This window comes from Podarcis muralis, chromosome 12, assembly GCF_964188315.1.
Source record: "Podarcis muralis chromosome 12, rPodMur119.hap1.1, whole genome shotgun sequence".
NCBI lineage: Eukaryota > Metazoa > Chordata > Lepidosauria > Squamata > Lacertidae > Podarcis > Podarcis muralis.
This window is the reverse complement of record NC_135666.1, coordinates 15,197,230-15,214,495: the sequence shown is the minus strand read 5'-3', so window position 1 is coordinate 15,214,495 and position 17,266 is coordinate 15,197,230. Positions and strand designations below refer to the sequence as shown.

General features: G+C 45.0%; 1 protein-coding gene across 6 annotated transcripts in view; it reads left to right on the top strand.

Annotated features, from left to right (window-relative positions):
• DIP2C (disco interacting protein 2 homolog C) overlaps positions 1-17,266 on the top strand; it is a 292,197-nt gene that overhangs the window by 263,807 nt on the left and 11,124 nt on the right. For 3 of the 6 annotated variants that reach the window (XM_077936762.1, XM_077936761.1, XM_077936760.1), the window contains 2 exons: positions 5,889-5,918; positions 7,827-7,888. In XM_077936762.1, coding sequence (XP_077792888.1) covers positions 5,889-5,918; positions 7,827-7,888 — 92 coding nt within the window. The remainder of the gene's footprint in view (positions 1-5,888; positions 5,919-7,826; positions 7,889-17,266) is intronic. The other 3 variants (XM_028750165.2, XM_028750168.2, XM_028750166.2) reach the window with 1 other exon arrangement.

Below are 17,266 nucleotides of genomic sequence, written 5' to 3'. Positions count from 1 at the left end.
TTCAAAGCCCTTTGCATACATAATCACAGTTATTACTATTACAACCTAGCTAGGTAGGTCTATGTATTTATTTCCAAACTGCAGATGTGATTCCAGCTTGCTTATGGTCACCTCATTAGCTCATGGTGGAGGTGAGATTGGAAACCAATGGCTTTTTAGGCAGGAAGACAGTGTGATGCTATTATAATCATTCTGTCTGTTCAAGCATTTCAGTTTGCCAGATGAAGCTACTTCCCTTTGACCCACACTGCTCTGGGGGTTCCCCCAACCTCCCCACAAGTGGATTGGGGGGGAATGGGGGGAGGAGAGAGGGGGCAGTTTCATGGTTCTAGTGGGATTTGTCACATTGGTTTCCGCCAGCAGAAACCATTTAGTTGAATCCAGATCCTTGTTTACTCAGCTCAGTTGTTTTGCCACTTGAGTACAGTGGTTCTCATGACCGGCTCAAAAAATACTGTTTTGGTACCTCAGATTTCCCTCACTAGAACTAGTGAGGAAGGTAAAGGACTCATACAATATGGCTTCCACACATATACATAAACACATGCATGCTGCCTCTTCCATAAAACCAAACACTGGTGTCTGATCTAATAATAATAATAATAATAATAATAATAATAATAATAATAATAATAATAATAATAATAATAATTTATTATTTATACCCCGCCCATCTGGCTGGGCCTCCCCAGCCACTCTGGGCGGCTTCCATAAAAACCACAAATACAGTAAAATATCACACGTTAAAAACTTCCCTGAACAGGGCTGCCTTAAGATGTCTTCTGAATGTCAGGTAGTTGTTTATCGCTTTGACATCTGATGGGAGGGCGTTCCACAGGGCGGGCGCCACTACCGAGAAGGCCCTCTGCCTGGTTCCCTGTAGCTTTGCTTCTCGCAATGAGGGAACCGCCAGAAGGCCCTCGGCGCTGGACCTCAGCATCCGGGCAGAATGATGGGGGTGGAGACGCTCCTTCAGGTATACTGGACCGAGGCCGTTTAGGGCTTTAAAGGTCAGCACCAACACTTTGAATTGTGCTCGGAAACGTACTGGGAGCCAATGTAGGTCCTTCAAGACCAGTGTTATATGGTCTCGGCGGCCGCCCCCAGTCACCAGTCTAGCTGCCGCATTCTGGATTAGTTGTAGTTTCCGAGTCACCTTCAAAGGTAGCCCCACGTAGAGTGCATTGCAGTAGTCCAAGCGGGAGATAACCAGAGCATGTACCACTCTGGTGAGACAGTCTGCAGGCAGATAGGGTCTCAGCCTACGTACCAGATGGAGCTGGTAAACAGCTGCCCTGGACACAGATTTGACCTGTGCCTCCATGGACAGCTGTGAGTCCAGAATGACTCCCAGGCTGCGCACCTGGTCCTTCAGGGGCACAGTTACCCCATTCAGGACCAGGGAATCCTCCACACCTGCCCACGTCCTGTCCCCCAAAAACAGTACTTCTGTCTTGTCAGGATTCAACTTCAATCTGTTAGCCGCCATCCAACCTCCAACCGCCTCCAGGCACTCACACAGGACCTTCACTGCCTTCACTGGTTCTGATTTAAAAGAGAGGTAGAGCTGGGTATCATCCGCATACTGATGAACACCCAGCCCAAATCCCCTGATGATCTCTCCCAGCGGCTTCATGTAGATGTTGAAGAGCATGGGGGAGAGGACCGAACCCTGAGGCACCCCACAAGTGAGGGCCCAGGGGTCTGAACACTCATCCCCCACCACCACTTTCTGAACCCGGCCCAGGAGGAAGGAGCGGAACCACTGTATAACAGTGCCTCCAGCTCCCAGCCCCTGAAGACGGTCCAGAAGGATGTTATGGTCGATGGTATCAAACGCCGCTGAGAGATCCAGCAGAACTAGGAAACAGCTCTCACCTTTGTCCCTAGCCCGCCGGAGATCATCAACCAGTGCGACCAAGGCAGTTTCAGTCCCATGATGAGGCCCGACTGGAAGGGATCCAAATGGTCCGCTTCTTCCAGGCGTGCCTGGAGTTGTTCGGCAACCGCTCGCTCAATCACCTTGCCCAAGAATGGAAGATTTGAGACTGGGCGATAGTTGGCCATCGTGGCCGCGTCTAAAGATGGTTTTTTAAGAAGCGGTTTAATAACCGCCTCTTTCAGCGGGTCTGGGAAGGCTCCCTCATGGAGGGAAGCATTCACCACCCCACGAATATCTGAATGCTAATAAAGCAATATTATTAATTTTTTAAGCTATCATATTATAATATGACATGGGGATGAATGGCAGAAACAAGAACAGATAAGCAAGCTTCAGCTTGATGCTGAACAAGAAGGATTATTCTTAAAGAAAATGTGATAAGGTCTCATCAGTTACAAATAAAACATTCATTGGGTGGCAGTGGAGTCAAATGACCTCTCTCCGCCGCCACAACCATTTTCTGATACCTCCCCTCCTTCCATTTTGCTTTCTTTGCGTACTACGATTTATTTCAGGTTCATAGGTGCGTCTGTTCCTACACGTTAGTTCTATAGGTTGGGATTTTTTTAATGGGTGGAAATTTTCACCTCCACCTTAAAGCTCCAGCTCAAGAGGGAAATTGTTCAGAGGGAGCGTGTGGTTCAGTCGTGACCTCAGCTTTGCCATTGCAGAATACACACCAGACATTGCGTTTTGCCCTCCATGGAATGCATGAAGAGCAAAAACTGAATCAACGATATGCAGTCCTGCTTTTAATAGTGTGATTTTTTATTTTATTTTTTGCTATTATTATTAAAAATGTTTGCTTTTATACTAATGACTCTCTCCAAGAAATGTCAGCTTCTTCATTCTGGGAACATTGGCTGCACTTCTGTTTGTCATAGAGGAGAGGCATTGTTCTAACTGTGCTCTTCAGATGTACACCCACAGAAATAGATATTTCTGGCTATAACTGGGTGTTTCTAGGTTTATATCTGAATGCTGGAGTTACAACAATTCCTTTCTCTGAGAAACAGTGATGAGCGAACGAACTGGTATCTTTAGCTAGGTAGCATTTCATATATATTCCTGCAAGTTGAAGGGTTTTTGCTATGGAGACAACCTCGCAATCATCCCTCCTGCCACCAGCCACATCACTGTGGCAAACAATATTGAACTCCGCAGCTCACTGTGGAAATAATAAATTGTTGGAGGGAGCAGCTGTTGTGTTGCAGCAAGCTGCCCTAAGCATTGCGGAGAACTTCCTCAAGCTGTTGCATTGAGAACATTACCACCAGCCAGAACTGTCCCATTCCACTCGCTGCCTTCAACAAGCAGTATTGATCACCCAGGGTGATAGATAGATAAAAAAACTGGATGGGAGCACTGTTGTGATTGTTCCAGAGCTAGATGCACTTGAGCATAGAACCGCTATGCATCAATGTAGCTTCAGGAACACATACCGTGCAACATACATAAGGTCTCATTTCCATTCTTGCATTCCCCAGTGAAAGCAGCCTTCCACAGCCTGGTGTCCTGTATGGACTACAGCCCCCATCACCCCTGACCATTGGCCGTCCTGGCTGGGGCTGATGGGAACTGGAGTCCGATGACATGTGGACCATACCAGGCTGGCAAGGGTGGAATGGAAGGATTTATGTTAGCGTGGATAGGACAGGCCTCTTGACTGAGATCGTGAAGGGACTGTACTCAGCAGAAAAGAAAATAATGGGCCACGTGAACCAGTGGTCTTCTGTGTATAAGGTAATTTCATATGCTACAACATTATTCATATGTGTAACCCCCAGTTTTCTGCACTTAGGAAGCACAGCCTGTAAATGCAGAACCTGCTTATCAAAATGAATTTTATATAGCAGCCTTGCTTCTTGGAAACAGAATATGCCCATTTATGGAAAATCCAGCATTTTTAACATGGCACTGTGCCCATGAAAGAGACAACGAGAAGAGGAAGTGTGGGGCTAAGCAGTTATCAGTGTTGCTCAGAGGACAGAATTGCATCCCTTGGAACAGTGCTGACTCCCAGAGCTTTGTGTTACCCGTCTCTGCTTTCTGTGTCGCCCCTTGTGAACCGCTTTCCAATTTGCAAGCAAGCAAATGACTGCTTTGAGGGGGAGGCGTTCAAGTCTGTAGTCTGAAGTTCCTTTTCCCCAGAGGGGAGGGGGTGAGAGAATAAGATCAGCTGATATGCTCTGGTAGAAGTAATATAAAGTGAGGATGTGTTGCTGCACTTTCATTTGTGGAGTTTGGGTGAAGAATGTCGCAGATGATAGAGGTAGAGTCTTTGAATGGAGAGCGAGAGAGATTCTGGAACAGCCCAGTTACCACCATCCTGACAACCTTGTGTGTGAGCTGTACGATTTCAATTATTTAGGGAAGAGTCTCATAAAATAATTCAGTTATGTAAAGCCCCACCCTGCAGTCTAGGGAGTTATGGTCGCAACATGGGTGTAATGCATAATTAAGAGCTAGGCCACAGTGTTCATATAGCTACTTATCACAGTAGGTCCTTGTTAATGCCAGTGAAAAGACGTATGGCCCTGGTTATCAATTAATTTTGTCATTGGGCCACAATGAAAACAAAGAGATTGTTAGCAGGCCAATCCCCACTTCCAAAATGACTTTTGCCACTGGGACCCAGCCACACCCCTTTATTTCCCTTGGGTTGGACAGTTGTGACATTACTTGCTACCAAGTTGAGAGGTTTCACCATGACTTCCTAACCTATGATGTTGATGGCAATAATCCAGAATATCTGGTGCACGTTTAGTTTCTTTAAAATACCACCTTCTAGACATCAAATACAGAAGAGCCTCATGTTACATAGTCTTTCTATAGTTTAGCATTTCTCCTCTGGTAAGAGCCTATGGAAGAAGCTTCTAATTTATTCATTCCTGTGAGCAGATTGAACTTTTATGGGTGAGAGGAATAGTAAGTATATGTTCGTTTGTCATGGCTGAATAGTTCAGAGCAGCAGGGCATTGCTTAATGCCCCAGGAGAACAAGCTGTTGCCTCTGCCTTCTTTCCCTATTATTATTATTATTACCATTTATTATTATTTTACAAAAATAGAGGGAAACCTATGACAGCTAACATGGTTCTTAAACTAGCTGGGACAATAATTTCCAAGCATTGTGTCGGAGGGCACAGTAAAGCAAGGGATGAGAGAATCACTGGTGTACAATGAGAAATGCATTTAAAATTTAGAAATGAAAGGCGCATGTGAGCCCAAATCGCTCACCCACATAAAAGAGGCTGCTCATTCCATCTCTGTATGATTCACTGTGCTGACTTTCCAAATCCACGTTCGCTGAAAACAGATAATTCGCATCTGTACCAAGGGCAGCTGCATCATTCAATTCTCGCACTGCAGAAAACTTGAAAAAGAGCAGGTTCAGTATATAGTGACTCATACAGAAACTGGGCCAGGAGTTGGGTAACTTATTACACACCTTCAAGCTTTTCAGATGTAAAATGCGAAGTGTGCCTTTCTCATTGTAATTCAGAAAAGAAGTGTTCATCTGCTTCTCTCTGTGGGGAACGCTGAGAAAGGCTGTAGCCTGCTCCTTGTGTTTTTGCTTGAAAGGTAGAATGAATTCTCAGGACACGCTGTTCACTAACAATGTTGTCTATGCTGTCTCTTAAATGGCTTAACTCTGTTTGTCAAAGGTTAGCAAGTCTATTACTGTCTCTTCTGTTCGCTGTACTAAAATGTTGACACCTCATTTTCTTTTTCATTTTAAACCTTTAAGCAGTATAATGGTTTAATTTGTAAGATTCCTGTATTTGACATGGTTTTTTCCTTTTATTTTACTCCCTGCTTTTTGCATTATCCTCCCTTTTTATTTTCCTCCCGACTTCCAATCCCCCCACCCCTCTTTTTTATTATTTTTCCATGTGTTACTGTCTCTCCTCCTCCCCATATCCCACCTGTTCCTGCTGCTGTAGCCACACAGGCTGGGGAAACTGGCCGAGCAGGTAGGGGATTTTTGGTGTTCCCTAAAATATCCACCTATCCACTCCTAACAGTGGGGCAGACTAGATGGGAGTCTGGAGATTTTTGTTGTCTCGGGGTGCACATTGTCAAAACCCTTTTGGCGCTGGCATTTGTGTGGGACCGGAAAGGGGGAGCAGCTTACCCTTTTGATCTGGACATCGTAGTCTTCGTCAAAAGTTGGTCGTTGCCGTTTCAGCAACGTGCTTGAATGTTTAAAGCAGAAACAAAAAAAACGGTTTGCGCTTTTAGCATTCTAACTGCCTCGATTGATTTTTTTGCAAACTGGTTCTGGTCAACTATGAAAACGTTTCCTAAGGTAATATTTATGGATCTACTCTTCCCCTCCCCTCCCCCTGACCCCTCCATTAATGATGCTTGAAATGAGGTTCTCCGCTCGGCGCTAGTCTGTTACACTGCTGAGTATATATATCAGCACATTGAAAACTATACCCTCTTCTGCCGGCTAGATAGGACTTGTGTCTTGTGTTGGCTTTATAACAAGCTGGAGTGACTTAGTGTGCATGTTGCCTCTCCTGTAACTCTCTCCTGCTGTCTTGGTGGTGGGATGCTGATCGGTGTTTTCAATGAATGTTACTTGTTTAGATGTCTCTTTGGTATTAGATCTGTCACAGGAAAAAGGAGGAAGTAGTATAAACTTCCGGGAAGGAAGTTTGTGTTTCCTCTTTCACCCTGGCAGTGAGCCAGTCTGTGTCCCTTTTTGTATGTGCCCCCAATATGCTGGAAAAGCAATGGTTGCCGCTTTTCCGAAGAAGCTGAAGGCCTCTATGTGGATGCAAACTCAGGTTTGCCAGCATGCACTTAACAAGGGACCAATCACAGCTCCCTGGTGTACTTTTGCAATAGACCCTTTCTGAAAGCACATGTGTTTGCATCCTTTTTTAGGCATGCCTTGTACACTTAAAACATCCATAATAAACATATGAAGTGGCATTTGTTTGTTGGCACAGAAAGCTTTGCAGGGGCTGATGATCATAGAATCATAGAGTTGGAATAGACCACAAGGGCCATCGAGTCCAACCCCCTGCCAAGCAGGAAACAATGGCAATGCACCCGGAAGCTGGTTCTGAAATCTTCTGATTTCTAATCCAAACAAATCTACCACGGACTGCAGTATTTTGTACTTGGTTGGTCCGTGTGCTCCTAGCTTCCTGTTCGGCAGAAGTCACATGTTTAGCAGGTGCTAAGGGACAAACCCCAGACCTTGGGAGTTTAAGGAATATTGTGAGGTTAAAGGGCAGGTGAGGGCAAGGTCGGTGGAAAAATCAACTTCGTGAGCAGAACCAGTGCTTCCGATTATGAAGGCTATTTATTTACTTTTAGAAGAGCTGACTTGGGAAAATAGTAAAATAAGCACTTTATTAAGATACAGTAGGGTGGTTTCAAAAGGAACAGAATAACTGCTTATAGTTCTTCAGTCCATATCTGTTAATCTTGCATGTCCTACTCTTTAATACCACCAGGTGTTTTTTTAAAAAGACATTCTTTGCATGTGCGAGTGTCTCAACAAATCCATACTTCCCACTTGACCGCTTGCTTCTGCCATTAGCAGCTCTGCGTCTCCAGCTGATTCTGCCTTCCATACTATTTTGCTAAACTCGTAGTACGTGTGCAAGTTTCACTTGTTTATATTGACCCTGGTTTTCAGTAACACAGGGAACCGGAAACTTGCATCTGCAGCCAACAGGTTAAAAAGAGTATGGCCAGCAAGGTATGGTTCATACTCCCCCGTCACTCATTGTAACATATTCAGTGCTTTTTATCATTTTAATAAAGGCTTTTCTTTTTTTAAAAAACAAAACTTTAATTGTAAGTAAAATGCACAACATCTGTTCAACGCAGAGTGCTAACTAAAAGGTTTTCTTTTGCAGGGGACATCAGGGCCAGATCCAACCACTGTGTATGTGGACATGAGGGCCCTCAGACATGACAGGTATGATGACATTTATTTATTTTTTAATGCAATGTCCGTAGCTGGAAAATGAATATACGGTTTTTGGGGGGGCAGGGGATACAAGTAAGTTTATCGTCGGAGATAGCAGTGTTGTTGTTTGTTATAAAGGCACTTGAACCACTATTACTGTACCTGTTTTTCACAGTTTTATCCTAGCTGACCAGATGCAACACTCAAGGTGACACTTGTCACATTTGGAATCTCAGTATTAATTAAAAAGTCAAATGTCACCTTATAAAGCCAGTGGTTGCATGCGTTGTAACACTAGTAATCAAACTCATCCGAGGCTTTTAACTAAACATGTACACACACACACACACACACACACACACACACACACACAGAGAGAGAGAGAGAGAGAGAGTGTGTTAAGTTGTGGGTGAACATATCAGACGACACAGCGATTCTTCAAACAGCTCTTGTTTATTCACAGGCCAGCACAGAACTGAACTGAAGGGTTCAGTCAGCCTGCTTATATAGAGCTCCAGTACAATGTAACTGTAACAATTTTCTAAAACTATCCAATCACTGAACGTCACTTTCGATCCCTTATTTGCATAACTATCTACAGTATCCCCCTGCTGGCCCAGGGTGAAAACTTCAGTACATAACAGAGAGAGAGAGAGAGAGAGAGAGAGAGAGAGAGAGAGAGAGATTTGACTTCTCCTCTAAGGCCAGAGAAAGAGAAGTGTTCTGTCTCTCAGTAGAGAGTTCAGCAAGGTAGGTCCTATATTTGACTAGGCCCGATTGCTTGGTTTCAGCAATCTGCTCAACTTCAAGGGAGGCTGTTACAGAAGCTCCCTCAAAGACCTAAGCAAGCAAGCGTTGCTTTTGCAAAAAGTGTGAAGCAAGCTGGTTCTTTTTCAGGTGGGTGGGGTATGATCCCTTACCACAAATGGGGGGGGGGGTTGTTGCATATTTTTATATGAGGTATAAAATGTGCTTTTGAGAACGCAAAAAAGTGCCACCTCGAGGGCAGATGTGAAGGACTATGCTCAACAAATGGGGGTGACAGGGGACAGCCGATTGTACCAAAAGTTTGTAAGTTAACACTGCAGAGTCTTAATGTTTATTTCATTATAAGGCTCCTTAGCAACCTAGTACTTAACCCAACGTACTTTTGCTTATCCAAAGCCTCTCAAACTCTTCTGATCCGATTCATTGTAAAATCTAGCCAGCTAGTGCCTAGGAAAGGCATGTTGAATGCCTAAGAATGCATCCAGTTTAAGTAAGTGGTAGCTAACAAGAGTATTGACTCTCATGATAGTAGCTTCATACTTGGCACTTGACCCTGAATGAATTCATTAGGCGTTAGCTTTAGAATTGCAGCATCTTTTGTTTAAGGTGTTTACTTCATTCTTCCCCGAAGTTAGCGAAAACTGTCATGAAAGAAGATGTGAAGCAATGCTGCCATTACATTCCCTGAATTATAATTCTCTTCTCACGGATGGTGAGAGATGTCAGCTTGGGAGAATGGTCTATTATTGCCTCTCTTTTACTGAGGGATTGTGTGTGTGTGAGTGTGTCCCAATACTTTGATCCACTTTGCTTTCAGGAGCAAAACATCATACAAAGTGCTTGGTGCAGTTTGGAAGCTGAAGTGTGGGGCGGGGCAGGCATTAATAAATTTCGATGTGGGAAATGGGTTTGCTTTGCGACCCACCACCACGGAGTGTCTACTTGTGCGACTGCAGTTATGATTAAGCTGTGCCACAATAGCTGGGGATAATTATATGTGTTTGCTTAGATAAGTGTTTCAGCAAGCATGTTAATTATTTCTCCGTTCTAGTGGTACAAAAAACCCCACACACACTAAAGGAGCAGCTCAGCATTTGTTTGCTTAGAGAAACTTTCAAAGAGTACCCCCCCACACAAGCACCTGAGAGAATTTAGCAATCATAAGGCCTCCAGGAGCAGTATAGGCTTTCTTGTGCATTGCCATCTTTGGAGAGTGGAAGGGGACCTAACATACAGAAAGGCAATAATTGCCGTAAAGAATGCAAGCCCTCTGTCCCTCCTTTTTCAGCATGGAAGGAGTCCCAGTTGAACCCACCTCTCCTGTTCTTTGCTTTGCTGTTGAGCAAAGAGTGCTGCTTCAGTGCCTTGTAGCCAGCCGATTGCTCCCTTTTGAGAAATGCGCAGTTTTCCCTTCATGGCCCTTTTATGCCTCTGCTATCTCTGTCTGATAGGTAAAGGGACCCCTGACCATTAGGTCCAGTCATGGCCGACTCTGGGGTTGCAGCGCTCATCTCGCTTTATTGGCCGAGGGAGCCGGCGTGCAGCTTCCGGGTCACGTGGCCAGCATGACTAAGCCGCTTCTGGCAAACTAGAGCAGCACACGGAAACGCCGTTCACCTTCCCGCTGGAGCAGTACCTATTTATCTACTTGCACTTTGTGCTTTCGAACTGCTAGGTTGGCAGGAGCAGGGACCAAGCAACGGGAGCTCACCCCATCGTGGGGATTCGAACCGCCGACCTTCTGATTGGCAAGCCCTAGGCTCTGTGATGTAACCCACAGTGCCACCCGCGTCCCATTTCTGTCTGATAAGTTGGCATAAAGTTGGGCTGCTGTCAGAGGCTGGCTGGATACTGTGGAATGGGCACTGGGGGTGGGGCAGGGCGGGGCTGGAGACTGACTTGTAAGAAGAGATCAGCGAACTGGGAGAACCTGTAGCAGCCAGAAGACAAAAGTCAGAGCCAGGAGAAGCTGCAGGATTGGAGAGCGGAAAACAGGTGCAAGAGGATGGGGAGAGAGAGATCAGACTGGTGGAGGGTCAAGGATTCCCTCCTCCTCCTGCCCCCACCTCTCCTGCTCCACTGTCTCCCAGGACCAGAAGAGGACTGAAGTGGGAGGAGCAGAAGGTGACATGCAGGTGGAGTCTTTGCTTGCTTGCACACCGCTCAGATGGGGGAGATGCATAGGTCAGGGACCTGTTGTGGCAACTGCCTCATCAGGTGTACAGTGGTACCTCGGGTTACATACGCTTCAGGTTACAGACTCCGCTAACCCAGAAATATTACCTCGGGTTAAGAACTTTGCTTCACGGTGAGAACAGAAATCATGCTCTGGCAGCGCGGCAGCAGCAGGAGGCCCCATAGCTAAAGTGGTGCTTCAGGTTAAGAACAATTTCAGGTTAAGAACGGACCTCCAGAACGAATTAAGTACTTAACCCGAGGTACCACTGTACACCTAGGAGTAGTTGAGAGACATAGAACTGATGTGCACGCCTTTCCCTAATTTGTGAGTGTACTTTTGACAATAAATTTTGGCAATAATTTCTCTCTCATGCCGGACAACGCCATGACAGGTGTGCCTCCTAAACTAGCCTGCTGCCCTCAGGTACGATGGAGGACCAGTCTTGAAGTAACACTCAGCTGCTAGTCCCACCGGTTTTTAAAGACGGGTTGGGGAGGGTGCGGCCTTGTCCTTGGCCTCAGGCAGCCATATGTCTTGGACCAGTACTGGGAAGTGAATCTGAATCACAGTGGTTGAGAATATAAACTTTGTGCTCCATTGTAGGCAGGCAATGGAGAACTTGGGACACATGTTTCTTTTCAGAATACTGTAGTAGAAAAGTTCTCTTCAGCCCCCCCCCCCCCGGGGCTATTGATCTCTCTTCCAGGCCGAGGGCACAGTTTGCAACTTGCTATGTGGCATGTTCAGGTTAGTAGTGCATTGCTCCGCTCTTCCCCAGTACGTCAAGCCAGTTAACGCTTTTATTGGATTTTAAATTACGTGTCTCCCATGTGCTGAATTCGGCAAAATGCATTAGGCGATGCTGGAGAGAGTATTAAATATTCAGCAAGCTACTCAGTGCTGTGGTCTTGGAAGGCAGCGAACTGCTCAGTAGGTTAGTCGGGCAGGAGGACTATGCTGATTCCCCCCTTTCCCCCTCCTCCTTAATCCCAAGAAATTGAAGGAACGTAGAGATACGCTGCGAGTAGTGAAAGAAGCCTGTGACTCCCAGAAAAGACAACTCTCCTTCAGTGGCTGCAGAAGAGAAGCATTTTTTATCAAGGAAATAACAGCTGTATAAATGAGACTATTTCCTATGCATGTAACTGACTTCAAACCAGGCAGGACACCAACACACATAGACACACACACACATGTAAAAATGAAATACAGACAAAAATGTGGACAACCTAAAAAATACGCAATGCCTTCAACCAAAAAACAAACTTTCCCCAAACTCAGCTTTTAAAAATTGAGAGGGGCAAGGGGTTTTGGCAGGTACCAAGGTATGCGTCTGAGGGTGCCCCTGTCCTTTGAGTGCCAAGGTGTGGGGCCCAAGCAGTGCAGAGCCTGTATACAGATTACACCAGCTGCTATATGTGAGCAGTGACTTAGGCAATTCGAATACATTCTTGTAGAATTTACACCCGGGTGGCCATTCAGTAATAATGTTGTTAGTTGGAAGAAATAAGTCAGAAGAACTAGATTGCTTCCAAATGCAGGAGACTGTGGGAAGCTGATGTGCTCATTTTTGCCTGGAAACCTTGCTGCAAAGTGAGGGTACCTCTGAGTGTCAGATTCTGGTGACAAATTGGGAAGTTAAGTTGTCTTCATGCTGTATTTCCTAGAGGCATATGAGTGACCGCTGTTGGATAGATGTTTTGTTTACTCATGCGGGTTCTCCTTACATTTTTGCTTTATGTAGTGATAACACAGCATTTAAGTGTGTATTTTAATTTGTGATCAGTGAATCTCCCTGGTTCAATTTGGAACAGAATTCAGCTAATAAAGCGGCCCCAAAACTTGGGAGATAGCTCGCGTTTCCCCTCAACCCTGGATCTGATATCTGGGCCCTGGATGCTCTTCCAATGAAGAGAGCACTACAGAGTCCAAATATATCCCTGTAACTAAGTTCTTCCCATCCAGCTTACCTGGCAACAACAGTGGCACCTTACGTCCCAGGCAAGGAGGAGTTCCCAGGGCAACTGGTATCCTTACTAGCAACTTCAATGCCATGGGAAAATTTCATTTCCCTAGGTCCTTGGTATCTAGAACATTGCCATTGCAGCATACAACGCATAAAGGAAGTAGGCCAAGGGACAAACATCTGTGACCTTCAAGTGAAAGACTGCCGACTCCCATCAACCCCAGCCTGGTTGGTGAGTTGTAGTCCACCAACCTCTGGAGGGGCCATAGGTTCCCCAACCCTGAAGGTAGGCACAGGTGCGCCATTTTGTTATTCATCTGAGCAAAAAAAACAACCCACCATATACGCTTTTCACAATGCAGTTAAATATCGTAATGAACTGGCCAGCTCGTGTTACAAGCTAGGTGATGCCATTCCTGCAAGTGTGCCCATCTAGTTAACAGTAATTTTAGAAGAGATGGGTGATTTTAGAAGGGGGTGAGGGTCAGTTCAGCCCTCACAGGAGGTTATCCTTCTTAACCATGCGTGTAGCAATTAGTGTGTGTGTGTGTGTGTGTGTGTGTGTGTGTGTGTGAGTGAGAGAGAGAGAGAGAGAGAGATTTGCAAGGGAGGATCAAAAGTGGGGTGCTTAACCCTTTCCATGCATTACTATCCTCCCCATGCAAGTCCTCTCCACACCATTCTCCCTCCCACCCCTCCCTGTGGTGTCTGGCTGGGGTAACGTAAGAAATGGGAACTTATTTGCAAGGGAGAATCCATGGGAAGGATTAATCTCCACTCTCCCCTATGTCGGTGTTTGAAAGGGAATGGGGGATGAGCCTCCCATTTACCTTATTGCAATAGCTGCGCTCCTGGATGATTCCGATTAATGGGCAAAGGAGTGTGACCCATGGGAATGCAAGCTGTGATTTCGATGAGGCATGAGACGAGGTACAAAGATGAAGGGACCTCCCCTGTCCCCAGTCCGTGATCTTTTAAGCTTTTGGTCAGTTTGAAAGATGGTCCCTTTGAAGAATGGGTTGCTGCTTCGGACCTGAGTGAATCTAGAAACCTATCTGCAGCGCTTCTCTCTCCTTGCATTGACAAAGAGACTGTGGTGGGCAGGATTGGTTTGGGAGTTGGAGAATCACTCTTACGGAGTCTATTCCTCTCAGTAATTACCGGATATGATCCATGTGACCTTTTACAGCAGGGGGTGCATGAATCACATTTCAGACTTGCCTGCTCTTTTCCCCATCTGTATCATTTGGCATGCCCATGGCATTATAAGAAGCATGTGGGCGGAGGCTCGAACAGCCTCAGAAAGTGCTCAGGAACATGGCACATCAACCAAGGAAATGTGTGTGTAAAAATAGGACAGTATGAAAATAGGACAGTGAGATTTGAGGAGCAGGGGAAATAAGAAAAAGACTAAAATGAATCAAGTATTGAGGCATGTTGATGAGCCCATGTTGATGAGCTTTGATTACAGAATTCTGCTTGGTAGTTTTGCCCTGCACGGTTTAGAAATAGCCTTTTGTCCTGTGCATTAATTCTTAGGTTAAGAAATGCAAACAACAAGGGCATGTACAGAGGAGTTCTGGGGTGATTTGCACCTGAGCTCTGGAATTGTTTTCCTCCTATATCATTTTAAACATGCATCTTTATTTTCAGGCTTTGTTTTTTCCCCCTCTTGTTATCTGAATGCATAAGTTAAACCTTGATATTTTGGTAGTTCTCCCCACTCTTGCTGTTTTGAAGCAGAAGAATTACAGGAGCTGGGCTCATGAATGTATGTTCTGTGTTTCACATGTCATGGGTGTGTGTGTGTGTGTGTGTGTGCACTGCCTACCACAAGTACAGAATTTGCAGTTCTCCGAAGGGTTTGAACTGGCCCATAATTCATTTCCTGTGTGTGTATGTGTGAATTAGCAATAACACTATTTTACAGCACTACAAGATGTCCTGTATCCTGAGCTGAAGTCTGATATCCCCCACATCCTATATGGGTTGCAATTGCAGACTTTGGGGTCTCAAATTTCAGCAGCACCCTATGTGCCGCCAAAAGTCCGCGCCCCCTGCCTCTTGTCTTCCATTCTACAGCACAGTTGCAGCATCCACTGCAACACCTCTGAAGCTCTGCGCCCAGTGCAACCAAACAAGTCACACGCTGTTAAATCCACTTCTGTAGGTTGCTATGCTATGAGGTGTTGAGCTGCCACCCCTTTCTGAGAGATCTGGATCTGGCAACCATCAATGGAGTTCCTAGTGCATTGAAAATTGACTGCTCTAATGTTCATTGCATTAAGCATTACATGATTGTAGTTGGCTTGCCAGCTTCCTCACCCCGAATCAAAACTTGCAGCAATGAATGATCACTCATGTGATAACTTCACTTTAATTCCCTTGTTCTTCAGGCACTGGGAGTTTGGAAGAGGAAGGGGAACCAGAAGTTAACTCCTAACACAGTTTTAAAGACTAGCTGCAAGTAGTTCCCTCTCTGTACAGCATAGTCAAGAAAATGGATTACAGTGGTACCTCGGGTTAAGTACTTAATTCGTTCCGGAGGTCCGTTCTTAACCTGAAACTGTTCTTAACCTGAAGCACCACTTTAGCTAATGGGGCCTCCTACTGCCACTGCACCGCCAGAGCACGATTTCTGTTCTCATCCTGAAGCAAAGTTCTTAACCCAAGGTACTATTTCTGGGTTAGCAGAGTCTGTAACCTGAAGCGTATGTAACCTGAAGCGTATGTAACCCGAGGTACCACTGTACTTATGTTGGTATAAATGGAACCCTTCTGCAAAAAAACCAAACAGTGGTTATTCACAGATATTAAAATAGTTTGACTCTTTGGTTTTCAGGAGATGGTGAGTACACCTCCATCTTGGATTTTCACAGTTTTGTATAATTCATAACCCAGAACCTCCCTGCTGTCAGAACTCCTGCCTCTTCCCACATCTACCAGTCCTCCCCAGTATGTACCAAATAGCTCAATGGCACCCGCTGTCGCTACCTATTCTCCTCCTAACTGCTGGCAAAGCAGTTCTTTCCATTGCTCTCTCAGTCCAGGGACTTCATCTGCCGTTGGAATGACATCTGCAACAGCTTTTGCTGGGGATGCTGGTTTGAGAAATCTCATGAAATCACAGCATGGATCCTCAATTGCGCAGTGGAATTTAAATATATGTTGTAAGGGAAAGGGTTTGTGACTTGGCTAACTGCACCTTTAGCTGGGGTTTTCTTACAGCTGTAATGCGGTACTCTACATGATTAACTTTCCTTGTAAAACCCTGAGTAGGAGTTGTTTAAGAGACCTAATAAAAAATACCTTCTGATGGGCTCTTGCTTCTGTGGGCAGGAATTTTATCACAAGGTTTAGCTTTTCATCCCGTACTCTATGATTGTCGCTTTGGAAACGTCAGTGCTTGTTTAAAACCAAGCAGCACTTGTATTTCTTTAAAAAAAGAAGAAATTGTAAAATGTTCTTGATCACCTTTAAAGATGTGGAAGATACCAAGGAGAATATATTATAACCTTCCTCTTGCAATCATCTGTTCTGCTTTGGACATGCTCAGTATAGTATGGTCTAGCCTAGTGAATAGAGTGTTGTGCTTTTAAACCAAGGTGTCCTGAGCTGGACTCTCCCCTCAGCCACAGTGAAAATAACCCCATGCAGTTCATGCAGCCCTTAGCTACCTGGAGGAAGGCTGAGCTATACAAATAATACAGTGATACCTCTGGTTAAGAACTTAATTCGTTCCAGAGGTCCGTTCTTAACCTGAGGTACCACTTTAGCTAATGGGGCCTCCCACTACCACGGCCGTGCGATTTCTGTTCTCATCTTGAGGTAAAGTTCTTAACCCGAGGTACTATTTCTGGGTTAGCGGAGTCTGCAACCCGAAGTGTTTGTAACCTGAGGTACCACTGTAAAATAATAAAATAAATAAGTATTTTTAAGTAAATGTGAATGTCTCCCACACTTTCACTTTTCCATGTTACACACACACACACACACACACACACACACACACACACATATTACAATCCATTAAAAGCAATCATAAATTCATTTAAATCCTTTAAAACCAATAATAATTTCGTATTCTAGGACTGGGTAAGAGGACATGATTGTAAGAGGCTTGCAGTATATGAAACATAGGTTCTCTGTCTGTGAAATAATAAGTTGGTAAATTTAAACTGAGGTGAAATGTCCTGCTTTCCATCTCTGATTGTGTTGCAAAGGGTAAACAACCAGTTCCACATAAACTAGCCATCTGCCCAGGCAAAGGAAATGAGCATCTCCATATTTGCCTGGCTCATGTGAGGAAAAGACCCAGTCCTTCTTCTTCCTCCCCAATTGCACTCCTTTCCACTATGACCTACCCACTGTGATGTTCTGTCACGTGGCATTTTTTATTGTGGGGTTAAGATCCACCCATGAAAGAACCACCCCCACCCCTACCATGCTCCACCTTGGCAAAATCTCAAACGTT